Source organism: Gopherus flavomarginatus, chromosome 15 (genome assembly GCF_025201925.1).
Source record: "Gopherus flavomarginatus isolate rGopFla2 chromosome 15, rGopFla2.mat.asm, whole genome shotgun sequence".
Taxonomy (NCBI): Eukaryota; Metazoa; Chordata; order Testudines; family Testudinidae; genus Gopherus; species Gopherus flavomarginatus.
Window position 1 is genome coordinate 15,006,290 of NC_066631.1, and position 12,731 is coordinate 15,019,020.

The window sequence follows — 12,731 nt, forward strand, 5'->3', positions numbered from 1 at the left end:
ATAACCTATGGTGTTCTTTTAATAACATCAGTCAAAACAATGTCATTTGTGTGGTATGGTAAAATATTTTAACAGTAAGCAATGCTCAACCTTAACCATCACACCTGAGTGGTGTGGAGAAAGCTTTTGTGGTGGCCACTGCACATTGAGCAGATTTTACCAGAGAACTATTGACAATGACTCTGAGATATTTCTGGATTGATAACGGCAAATTTAGACCCCATAATTTTATATGTATAGTTGGGATTGTGTTTTCCAATGTGCATCACTTTGCACTTATCAACACTGAATTTCATTTGCTGTTTTGTCACCCAGTCAACCAGTTTTGTGAGATCCCTTTGTAAGTCTTAGCTAAATCCAAAGTGGACTGCGATCTTGAGTAATTTTATATCGTCTGCAAATTTGCCACCTCACTGTTCACCCTTTTTTTTTTCAGATTTTTTTAATCAATGTGTTGAACAACACAAGATCCTGGGGGGACACTGCTTTTATGCTTCTGTATTATAAATTAATGCATATTGTTTGGGAACCTTTTTAAAAACTGTTCTGTGTTAGAGAAGTTTGGATGAGAGAACCATGAGATACAGTGATTTGAAAATCTTAATTGCAAATGAAAAGACACTTATCCAGTAAGACATATTGAGTATTCTTATATAATAGTTCATAATAAAAGTAACTTCTTTCCTTTCTGGTCTTACAGTAGAAAATACCCCTTTTTGGATATTAAAATACTTGGTCAACATTTTTTCAACCTGACTGCCTAAAGTTAGGCACTTAAGTAAGAAGTGACCTGACAGACAAAGGTACTGAGCACCTCTTTTCTGTTGACATCAGTAGGATCTGTGGGTGCTCAGCACCTTTGAAAGTCAGGCCATTTTGATGACTTACCTTTATATGTTTCTCCTTTTAAGTAATGTTCATTTTCGGTATGTAAAGCAGACATCTGTGAGATTTGATGTATTCTGTGCTCGTGTATTCAGTAGATATGAAAGCAGATACTACAGTAGTAGGCAAGGTAATGGTAGAATAATACTTAGCTCTGGCAGCTTGTTCTGTTACGTGGTTACAAGGGTTTGAACAATCTATCCCACCCAGCTAGGCAATACTGCTTGCTTTAGCAATACTGTGTATGAAGAAAGCATTGCTGTAGCAATGACAACATCTGCTTCCATCCATGGTTAAGAAAAGGTTTCTGTATTAAGGGGAGATGAGCAAATATAATAATATATAGCCCTATTGTAGAAGAAAATAGTTAATTTACACTAAGTATAAAAATGAACAGTTGGTATCCACTCTTTCCTTTCTTACTAAACATCATTCTTCACTTCCACTGGAACCTGGTTATTTTCATTAAAAGGCTGAATAATAAAGGACATTTGGTGTGGAATTGACTCTTTGAATTGACTTAATGCAGGAAACTCAGTGTTCTGCCCTGAAAAACATTAGTGATGGCGCTGGGGGTTACCCAGGGGAAATTGTGGAAGCCCCATTGCCTGGTATGTTTAAAACACGAGAGAATGTACTGTATGGAAAAATGCTACTTTGGCAGGGGAATGGCACAATGACCTTTTAGGTCTCTTGCATCTCTGATTTCTAAGAATGAAAACTCAGGGCTTTTAATTTGGTTTTCTTAAGCTATATCTACGTTATAAACGAGGGGTGTCATTCCTGTGCTTGTGTGCACGTATTCAAAGTAGTTCAGTGAGAGCTTGCAGAAATATAAATAGTAGTGTAGCTTCGGTAGCGTGGGCAGTGGCAATGGAGGCAGTTTCAGGTGGGTTTGTACTTTGCACAGCTCAGCCATGCCTCTGCTGTTGCTGCCCATACTACCATAGCTCTGCTTTCTCATTGAACTAGTGCGACTCTGTATGTGAGCTAGTTCATAGTGTAGACAGCCATAGGATCACTTGTGGGTATTGGCAGTCATAGTTTTAATGTGTGCATTATGTGTTCCTTAGTGTGGTGTTCTAATAATCCTTTTTTTTCCCCTCTCTTTGCAGGTACAGAAGCTACTATGTATGTGCCCAGTGGATTTCCATGGGATTTTCCAACTAGATGAGCGCCGCAGAGATGCTGTGATTGCTTTGGGAATTTTTCTCATTGAGTCTGACCTTCAGGTACAACTTTCTCCCTCATTTTAACTTTCTTTAGCTGAAATACTTTTGAATAAATCTCTAAATGGGGTTGGTTGGTGAATGAACTGTAGGTATGACAGTTACTTGCTTGAAATAAGACATAGCCTCTATCTAGACTTGATATTTAGAAGGGTTTGCACAAAAATGTAATGTGCAATTGCTTGCTTAAATTTTCAAACACATTATGTTTGAACATGTATCTACACCTGAAAATCAGGCCCATAAAACACTGTTTATGTTGTTCACTAACATTCATCTTAAATGTCTGGCCTCTCTGAGATGGGCAGCCATGATGTTTCTGAGAGCTGATGCGAAGGCTTTGGTCTGCCCTGAAGGTGATGTCATCTCTAGAAGGAGGGAGATGCGATGCCTTAAGTGCCTGATCCAAAATCCATTGAACTCAATGTGAATCTTTTCATTGACTTCAGTGGGTTTTGGATCAAGCCATAAGCCACTTCTGTTTTAGCTTCTCCCTTGGTTGATCTAGATGAATGTGATATTATTAACAGCTTTGCTGTTTTTTTTGTTTGTTTAATTTTGTGATGTGAACTCAATACTAAGAATTGGGAAAACCGCATCACTTGTAATGGAACTTGGCATTTATATGATGCTTTATGTATTCAAAGCATTGAACAAGTGTTAATCCACCCTTGTGAGGGAAGTTAGTACTGTCCCCAATTTATATATTAAGAAACTGAGCACCTGTACTGAGAGGTTAAGTGATTTGCTCAAGGCTATGGAATGCAACAGAGGCAGGGCTGGCATTAGAATTTGGGAGTTTCCACTGTTTTAGCAATCTAGAAAAATGGTTTTCTGCTTCTTGTTAGACAGACTCAAATTGCATGATAGACCAGCAGTGTCCTGTCTCATTTAGTAATTGGTAGGATGGAACAATTTTATCTATAGCATTGGACTAGTTACATGATTTACCTGATCTGTATTAAGTCTGTTATGTGATATTTAGGCAGCCTGTAAGTAATCATTAGATGGCTTGAGTTCTCTCTATATAGTCACTTTACCCTTCCTCTGCATGACTAATATGTATTGAAACTATCACTCAATTTTTATCCTCCATTTCAAACATATTTTCTCTTTCAGCACAAAGATAGTGTGGTTCCTTATCTTCTCCGGCTTCTGAGAGGTCTTCCCAAAGTACAGTGGATAGAAGAAAGCACTGCACGAAAAGGCAGAGGTGGTTTTAAGTTTTACTCTTCAGAGTATGTGCTTGGGAAATTGTACTCAGTCCAGAACTTAGTTTGAAGGGAAGTGATCAGCTCCCTTGTGCTTTTAGCTGTTGACATAATTGCCTGTATTGGAAAGATACAGCAGTAAAATTGATTCTTCTTGAGAGGCCAGAAAGGAAGTTGAATAGCTCACACCTTTCCTGATGTCAGCTTAGCTGCTTTCCAGATAATTTGATACCAGTCAGTCACATCTTCAGGGCTAAGTTGTTAGGAGACAGTATAATGACTAGAGCGGAGAGTGATGATCAAGATTATTGGGTGCTATTCCCAGCTTTGCCACTGGTTTGTTGTTCAAACTTGGGTAAAAGACTTAACTTCTTGGAGTCTTAATTTACCTATCTTTAAAATGGTAGAGAGACTACTACTCTACCACGTAGGGGTATGTAAGGTTTAGTTTGCTAATGTTTGTAAAAGTATTTTAAAATCCCCAAAAGCTCCTAATTAGAGTGCATGTTTGTTTGTTTGTATTAAATTATGCTTGACATATTTAGGATTTTCCCTTTTCACAGCAAAGCTATAGAAACTGGAAACTCCTATTTTTCCATTCTTCTGGAAAGACTAAGCCCACCTGTCTGATATGTTTTTCTTAGGGCATTTCTCCCTCCTCTTAAATCTCACTTTCCTACCAGGGAACAACTCTGAACTTCATAGTTTGCAACTTTCTGACATCAGCTGGTTTTTGTACTTTCCTCTCCTACTGAGAATGTCTAGCCTTCTCTGTTTAAATCCTCTTAGAATGAGTTACTCAGTTTCTTTTCAGATTCGACTTAGTTTCAGCAAGGATAGGTAGGAGTGCTTTATTAAAATCTTTGCCACCTGAAAGTCACATTTACTCAAACACTGTTAAGTTTTTTTTGTCCAAGAGATTCAAATGATCATAGAATATCAGGGTTGGAAGGGACCTCAGGAGGTCATCTAGTCCAACCTCCTGCTCAAAGCAGAACCAATCCCCAACTAAATCATCCCAGCCAGAGGTTTGTCAAACCGGACCTTGAAAGCCTCTAAGGAAGGAGATTCCACCACTTCCCTAGGTAACCCATTCCAGTGCTTCACCACCCTCCTAGTGAAAAAGTTTTTCCTAATATCTAATCTAAACCTCCCCCACTGCAACTTGAGACCATTACTCTTATTCTGTCATCTGGTACCACTGAGAACAATCTAGATCCATCCTCTTTGGAACCCCCTTTTGGGTAGTTGAAAGCAGCTATCAACCTGCCCACCCCCATTCTTCTCTTCTGCAGACTAAATAATCCCAGTTCCCTCAGCCTCTTCTCGTGAGTCATGTGCCCCAGCCCCCAATCATTTTTGTTGCCATCCGCTAGACTCTTTTTCCAATTTTTCCACATCCTTCTTGCAGTGTAGGGCCCAAAACTGGACACAGTACTCCAGATGAGGCCTCACCGGTGCCAAATAGAGGGGAATGATCATGTCCCTCGAACTGCTGGCAATGCTCCTACTTGTACTGCCCAAAATGCTGTTAACCTTCTTGGCAACAAGGGCATGTTGTCGACTCATATCCAGCTTCTCGTCTACTGTAACCCCTAGGTCCTTTTTTGCAGAACTGCTGCCTAGCTACTTGGTCCCTAGTCTGTAGCCGTGCATGGGATTCTTCCATCCTAAGTGCAGGACTCTGCACTTGTCCTTGTTGAACCTCATCAGATTTCTTTTGGCCCAGTCCTCTAATTTGTTTAGGTATCCTATCCCTACCCTCCAGTGTATCTACCACTCCTCCAAGTTTAGTGTCATCTGCAAACTTGCTGAGGGTACAATCCACACCATCTTGCAGATCATTAATGGAGATATTGAACAAAACTGACCCTTGGGGCACTCCGCTTGATACCAGCTGCCAACTAGACATGGAGCCATTGATCACTGCCCGTTGAGCCCGACAATCTAGCCAGCTTTCTATCCACCTTATAGTCCCTTCATCCAGCCTATACTACTTTAACTTGCTGGCAAGAATACTGTGGGAGACCATATCAAAAGCTTTGCTAAAGTCAAGGAATAACATGTCCACTGCTTTCCTTTCATCTGCAGAGCCAGATATCTCATCACAGAAGGCAGTTAGTCAGGCAAGTCTTGCCCTTGGTGAATCCATGCTGACTCTTCCTGGTCACTTTCCTCTCCTCAAAAGTGCTTCAGAATTTGATTCCTTGATTTTTCAAGGGACTGAAGTGAGGCTGACTGGCCTGTAGTTCCCTGGATCCTCCTTTTTCCCTTTTTTAAAAATGGGCTCTACATTAGCCTTTTTCTGGTCATCTGGGACCTCCCCTGATCGCCATGAGTTTTCAGAGATAATGGCCAGTGGCTCTGCAGTCACATCCGCCAACTCCTTTACCACCCTTGGATGCAGTGCATTCAGCACCATGGACTTGTGCTCATCCAGCTTTTCTAAATAGTCCTGAACCACTTCTTTCTCCACAGAGGGCTGGTCACCTCCTTCTCATGCTGTGCTGCCCAGTGCAGCAGTCTGGGAGCTGACCTTGTTCGTGAAGACAGAGACCAAAAAAGTATTGAGTACATTAGCTTTTTCCACATCCTCTGTCACTAGGTTGCCTCCCCCATTCAGTAAGGTGCCCACACTTTCCTTGACCACCACTTTGTTGCTAACATACGTGTAGAAACCCTTTTGTTACTCTTAACATCCAATTGTGATTTGTCCTTCCTGATTTCATTCCTGCATGCCTGAACAATATTTTTATACTCCTCCCTGGTCATTTGTCCAAGCTTCCACTTCATATAAGCTGTTTTTTTCTGTTTAAGATCAGAAGAATTTCACTTTTAAGCCAAGGTGATCGCCTGCCATATTACTATTCTTTCTACACATCGGGATGGTTTGTTCCTGCAGCCTCAATAAGGATTCTTTAAAATACAGCCAGCTCTCCTGGACAATGATGCTGTTGTCTTGTCTGCACTCCAGTCCATTATTGTCACCAGTGGATAACCTGTCAGGGTATAATGTGGTAGTTAAGTTGTTATCAGCATATCCTTCCTTGCAGCCTATGTCAGTCCTATCCTAGGGCTTGATCCTGCAGCCCTTATGATTATTAAACAATAGAGTTTCTCCTGCATGTTGGAAAGACACTGGCTTTTCTGAAACAGATATGCTAGCTTTATAGGTTGTTGCAATAGTGACTATTCCATATTAGCAAATCTTTCTGCTTCTGTTGCGCTTACTCCTTTTTCTTTATTGTATCTCTCATTAGTTCTCAGACTTGGAATCAGTATGCCTTTCTTTCTCGCTTTCTTTCAATGCTGGAATTTGTTCATTGTCTGAATGTTAATGTCAAATGATTACTTTATTTTCAGTCTTTGTCTGCTGCCATGGCTTATATATGAAACAAGGAATATTTATTATTCCCTCTAAAGCAACATATTTCTCTTGTTTTTCACTAATTACTGGCTAAAGGATATGATTTAAATCTTCATGTGTATGTCAGTTACTCATCCACTGACTTGCTTGATTTAGCTGTGCCATGGGCATTGCTGAAAGGATGCCTTATGACTTCTTGTGACAATAATAAAACATGACTTCTTATTTTCAAATGGCTGACCCAAGTATTATTGTAATGTCTCTCCTCTCTCCACCCTTTCCTTCCCCGCTTCTGTAGGCATGCTTCCAGTTGCAGAAAACTTCAGCTTCTGCTTGGTGACTTTGTTGTCAGATGTTGCCTATAGGGATGCCACTCTTAGAGAACAGGTAGAGTTCACTGAAATTTTTCAATGTGCACTCTTAGACATCTGTTGCTTAAGTAACTGTCTCAAAAAGGTGAAAGAAGGGTTTAAAATAAAGGATACCATGGCTGCTTTTCTTCACAAAGGGCGCGGTCACGTAAACACTGCAGCTGAGTAATTTTACTTCTGTGAGTAGTCCAGTGGTGCTCAAAAGTTACTCACACATGTCTTCTGAGGTTTGAGCCCAAAAACGTTGCCCATAACAAAGCCAAGTGGCTTAGAATTCATGTGTTTATACCGGAGTTGGAGATACTGCTTTCTCAAAATGCTAATGCTTACAAGTTGATTTAGGATATTACTTTAGTTAAGGAGGCTTCTTTAGTTAAATGAGTTAGAGAGAAACACATCTTTGGTTCATACAGTATCAAAAACCCATTCAATGTAAAATATGTGATGTTCAAAATAAATGTTTGAAAGTTTCATTTCACTTAATATAAAGATCTGACATGTGCTAGCTTTAAAGTGTTGACTGAAGAATGTTTTTGTGTCTTCCTTGGTGGTTGTAGGTTTTAGAGGCAATTCTGCAAGTGATGCAGTTCCTGCTGGGAATGTGCCAGTCCCCACAAAACCAGGAGAAAGGTATTGGAACAGTTTTTTAAATTGATGTTGCATCTTTATTTTAGCATCATCTGAACTTCACTTGCTCTCTAACCTTCACCGCCATTCTTTTTAAAAGGTGTATTATATAACTAGCGTCCATCATTTGGCCTGTAATTGATGACAGAATGTCCATAATTGGTGAGAGCATTCTGTCTTTTGTTTGTATGCTGTTTGGTAAAATTTTGAGCTAAGCTGAAAATACATATTTACTTAATGATATAAATTTGCTTTTCTTCCTCTAATAATGCAAGTCTGGCTTTGTGATGTGTGTAGTGCTTCAATGCTTTTAGTGAGCTTGTAGCAAAGCTGGCAAGAGGAAGTCATAAGCTGCTAGTGGTATACTGTAGTTAGAAAGATACATGACCTAATTTTGTTTTCCAGAATACTTGTGCAAATATGCAGTCCCGTGCCTGATTGGAATTTCACGAGCATTTGGTCGCTACAGCAATTCAGAAGAGTCTCTCCTCTCAAAGCTTTTCCCTAAAGCTCCTCCACATTCCCTGAGAGTCCCAGAAGAACTTGAAGGAATTCGCAGACGTTCTTTTAATGATTTTAGATCAATTCTTCCCAGCTCTCTGCTCACGGTCTGTCAAGAAGGATCCTTAAAGAGAAAGACCAGCAGTGTGTCCAGCATCTCACAGGTTTGTGTGGCCACCTTTACAGTGAAGACAGTGCTTAAGCCCTTTTCTGTTCTTTGGTGGAATTAAAAGATGCTCAAAATTGAGTCCACTGACAGTCATTCAGTGCTGTGCTTGAGCAGATTCAAAGCTTTCTCTCTTTTTCAGTTGTTCAGCTCTCCCTGATCTACAGAATAATTAATGACAGTTAAGCTAGCTATCTCCATATTAATAGTTTTTACTTAAAAGATCTCAAAGAACTTGCAATCATTAAGCCTCACACTATCCCTGTGTAGCAGGTATAATGCATACCTCTTTAACAGATGGGAAGATTAGGCAGAGAAGTTAACAGCTTGAGTTTTTAGAGGTGATGAGCATTGACAATGCCCTTTGGCTTCAGTAGGAGTTGTAAGTGTGCACCCCCTTTGGAAAGTCAGACTTCAGATGACCTGCCAAGAATCACAGAATGAGGTATTAGCAGAGTTGGGCATATACCCCAGGAATTTGATAACTACTGCATTCCGTTAACCAGGACACTCACTCCCTTCTTCATCAGTGCCCCTTTGTATTTGAAGTTGTGGCCTGACTCAAGCCTGATCCTGAGAATTACTAAACACTCAAAACTCCCATTGCCTTCAGTAAGAATTTGGGACTCATCAGCATCTTTCTGGTTATGTTAATGATAATATGCATTTTTTAAAAGAGAAAATATATTTGAGTCCATATAATCTTAGATTTCTCAAGGTTTTACCGGCCTTTAATGATAAAATGCAACTATTGTCTTGTTTTTCAGGTCAGTCCTGAACGTGGAATTCCCCCTCCCAGCTCCCCTGGAGGATCTACTATTCATTACTTTGAAGGTAAACCTTCAGCTTCCAGTCTTTACTTTTTTGCTAAAGAGCAGTGTGTGTTTTGTCACTCTTTTTACCAATAGGAAGGCTAGGGAACCCAAACCTCTGTGCATTTTCTTTGTCTTCAGGGTCGCTGGTAGTAATTCTTTAGCATGTATGTTATAGAGTTCTGATACATTTTGCATTAACAAGTTATTGGATAATCTTTATTTCCAGCAATATTGGTTTCCAACAACAATTTTTTTTTTTGTGTCTAGCTTCCAAGAGAGACGTTTTCTGACTGCTAAGCAGTCTATGCCTAGTCCTAGAGAGCTTAATCACACTGGGGCAAAACATAGTTTAGAAGATTAGGCAGAATAACTTTACATAACAAATGTTTTATATTGTACTTCACTGTACAGCTAAAATGGCAGACTGAGGATTGGAATCTTGAGTCCTGCTTGATGGCAAGTTGTCTAAGCCCAAAGTAACGCACCTTACTTGAAATAAATTTGGTATGTGTAGGTTATAGGAAGTCTTACTTTGGCGTGCCAAAATTGTGAACTGTCATGGAAAAGTCAAAGTTAAAACTCACAAAAGGGAGATCTTGAAAGGCTATACTGACTCATTGACTCATGTGTGTACTCATTGCTATGGATACTGAAATCAAGTGGTTAAATTCCAGCTGTGAATGAGATGAGTGGGCCACTTGGAGAACTGAAAAAATAAATTGATAACCTTGATGAAGCGGGAGGAGAGTGAGCTCTGTACTTATTGGGTCTTTCATTTTCTTTTGGCTTTGTTTAGCCCTTTTGGGGACCTTATTGCTTGGGCTGTTCCCAGCCTTTGACTGAATGGTGTTCTCCCTTTCCTGGGCAACTTGGGCTTAAGTTTGTCCCTTTTATTTCCTATCTGTCCTTCCTATTAATTATTTCTGGAGGACTCTCCCTTCAGGATCAGTAGTTTGGACAGGGGTTTCAGAGGAAGGCTGGTCTAATTACTTGGTCACGGGGCAGTTCATTTATTTTCTTCCTGTCTTAGGTCAGGCTGTACAACCCATCATACCCACCTACACCTCTTCAGCTCAGGTATTCACGTTTGGATTAAAAAAAAAAAAAGGAAAGGGGGAGTATGAGAATTCTTCTCTTCTACTGTTAATGAAGAATGTAGATGAATGGGGCACACTGTGGTTTGGGCTATATGTATGTGGAATTTCTTAGGGGCTCCCTTTCTGAACCATAGGAACTAAAATACTGGAACAGACCAATAGTCCCTCTACTTAGGTATTTTGCTTTCAGCACTAGCTTCTGTCAAATGCTTCAAAGGCAGATAAACCTTGCATTATCCCCCATAATGCACCTAGACAATTACACACTTGCTTGTGTTTTTTCTGACACGAGTTTGTAATAGTCTTACTTTCTGAAGCAAGAGAATTGATGGCCTTTGTTTTTATTCTATCCAAGACACAGGAGTTGGACAAAAATTACTTTTAGTTCATCAGTAAATAATACATTTTGAAAGTCAGTTAATCACAAGAAAAGCACTCTATTAACTCACACAGCTGAGGAGTTACAAAAAGCAAGATTGTGATGCCAGAAAGGGAATGGAGTGCAAAAAGTTCATACGTGGCTTCTTGATGACCAGTGTACTCTAGTATTAAAACTATATATTGGTTTCTCTTGTACCTTCAAATTGTAACAGTATCTTGGTTTCTATTTAAGATGGAAGGTATAGTATAACTTTAAACTTAAGCAGTTTTGCAAGATTTTCTCATTGATTTGTTAGCCAGTATTTCTACATTTCCTTCCAAAATCATGTGCACAGAGGGTTTTTTGAAGTAAACATACTGCAGAAGTTGAGCAAAAGTCCTACCAAATGCTATTTACAAAATGAATGCAAATATTTTGAACAGAATTTCTTCTCTAACCTTGTATGTATCAAATGTCTGAATCTGTTGTTGTAGTTTGCATTAGATTAGAGATGGATATCAATTATTATAGTTGTTATAGATTGATTCATCTTCAGTGGGAACTGGATTAAGCCCTTCATGGTTTATCAGGGATAGACCATTACCGTATCGAAAGTTAAGATGAAAATACCTTTTTTTTTTTTTTCTTTCCATAGTTTGCCCCAGAGTCTTCCTTCACATTTAACAAAGAACACAATAAACATTTTGAATAACCTAACGTTGTTGTGTTCTTGTCTGCAGGGTCCTACCTACCTGACGGGAGTGCATTGGACCCTGATTATTACTTCTCTGCAATCAGCTCTAGCTTCTCAGTTTCTCCTCTCTTTAATGGTATTAGTAACAAGGAATTCGATATTCCACTGGAAATGCTCCGCCAGCTGCTGCTCATGGTACAGTATGAGCTCATTTAAAGATCACATTAAGGTCTGGGTTCTATGTGCTCATTTTAGACACAGCAGTTGAGGGTATTTTGTGTAAGCTGCAGAGTGAGCAGCTTTCGGGTGTATAAGAGGAGGTGCCTTGTGTAATTAGGCAATGTAAGGTGTGTGTGTGTGTGTGTGTGATATATGTGTATATATACAGGTTGTGTCCATGTTGTGTTTACTTTAGCATATAAATAGGATATTTTTTCTATGTTATTATTAACATCGGGGCTTAATGATTAATATTGTTGATTTAATATTGCTCATGAAATGTTAGTAATTTAAAGTAATAAAGTTAGTATTGAAATGTTTGCATTGGCAAAGCCATCTTGTTTGCACCTCACAGGCAAATTAATCTGATGTAACTTGAAACTTGAGAACATTGCCATTTTCTAGTGGGGATGGTTTATTGGGACTGCATCTGATGACAGAACCTGGTGGCTCTTCTGAGCACATCCTGTGTAATTGCTCAGGGCCTTTGTGCACCATGATAATACAGAGGATGATAATAGAAATTACTATATAACTTTTTGCTGCTTTAATTTAGTCTGATGTTTAATATTCAAATGATTTAGTGCTTTCTTTGGCCAGCCTAAATTGTGACTATAAAACAAACTCTCTACCAAGATAATGCCAATGATAACACTAAACTCCTATTTTCTGTGTAGGTGAAACAGATTGTTGGGGATTCTGTTCTCAAAAACTTAGATGCAGTTGTAGATGAAGTTGCAGAGGTATGTCTTAATTTAATTTACCATTTGAAATGTTTAGAAAGAATCCCACATGGTTTTTAAAGTCCTAACTATTGTGAAATCAAAGGTAAGAGATGACTAAACAAAAAATGAATAAAAATAAGGGACGTGATAAGGGACACTCAACTAATATTTGGTTTATGCTTTTGATTCATAAGAATTTAGTTTTTTCAAAGCCTAAGACCAGTAGAAATATTTCCATTAACTTATGAGAAATCTGTGGAAATATTTGTTTTTAAACACACATTCCCCTGCAGCATTGGCGTCCTAAGTACTTCAACATGGAGAATTTGAAACTAGTTATTAAAATTCTTTGGAAAGAGATTTTATGCATATGTGGTGGACTTGTCCAGTCATTAGAGAGTATTGAGATGTGATATGTGGTTACAAAATGCAAGTTGTTGGATATGTATTACCAAATGATCCC

The 12,731-nt window shown here is 39.1% G+C and overlaps 1 protein-coding gene across 3 annotated transcripts in view; it reads left to right on the forward strand.

The window, feature by feature from the left end:
• Window positions 1-12,731, forward strand: part of PI4KA (phosphatidylinositol 4-kinase alpha) — a 94,931-nt gene that overhangs the window by 2,758 nt on the left and 79,442 nt on the right. For 2 of the 3 annotated variants that reach the window (XM_050923977.1, XM_050923976.1), the window contains exons 2-9: window positions 2,001-2,117; window positions 3,234-3,327; window positions 6,991-7,079; window positions 7,621-7,693; window positions 8,096-8,355; window positions 9,125-9,191; window positions 11,371-11,519; window positions 12,221-12,286. In XM_050923977.1, coding sequence (XP_050779934.1) covers window positions 2,001-2,117; window positions 3,234-3,327; window positions 6,991-7,079; window positions 7,621-7,693; window positions 8,096-8,355; window positions 9,125-9,191; window positions 11,371-11,519; window positions 12,221-12,286 — 915 coding nt within the window. Of the gene's footprint in view, window positions 1-2,000; window positions 2,118-3,233; window positions 3,328-6,990; window positions 7,080-7,620; window positions 7,694-8,095; window positions 8,356-9,124; window positions 9,192-11,370; window positions 11,520-12,220; window positions 12,287-12,731 lie in introns of those variants that run through there. The other variant, XM_050923978.1, reaches the window with a different exon arrangement.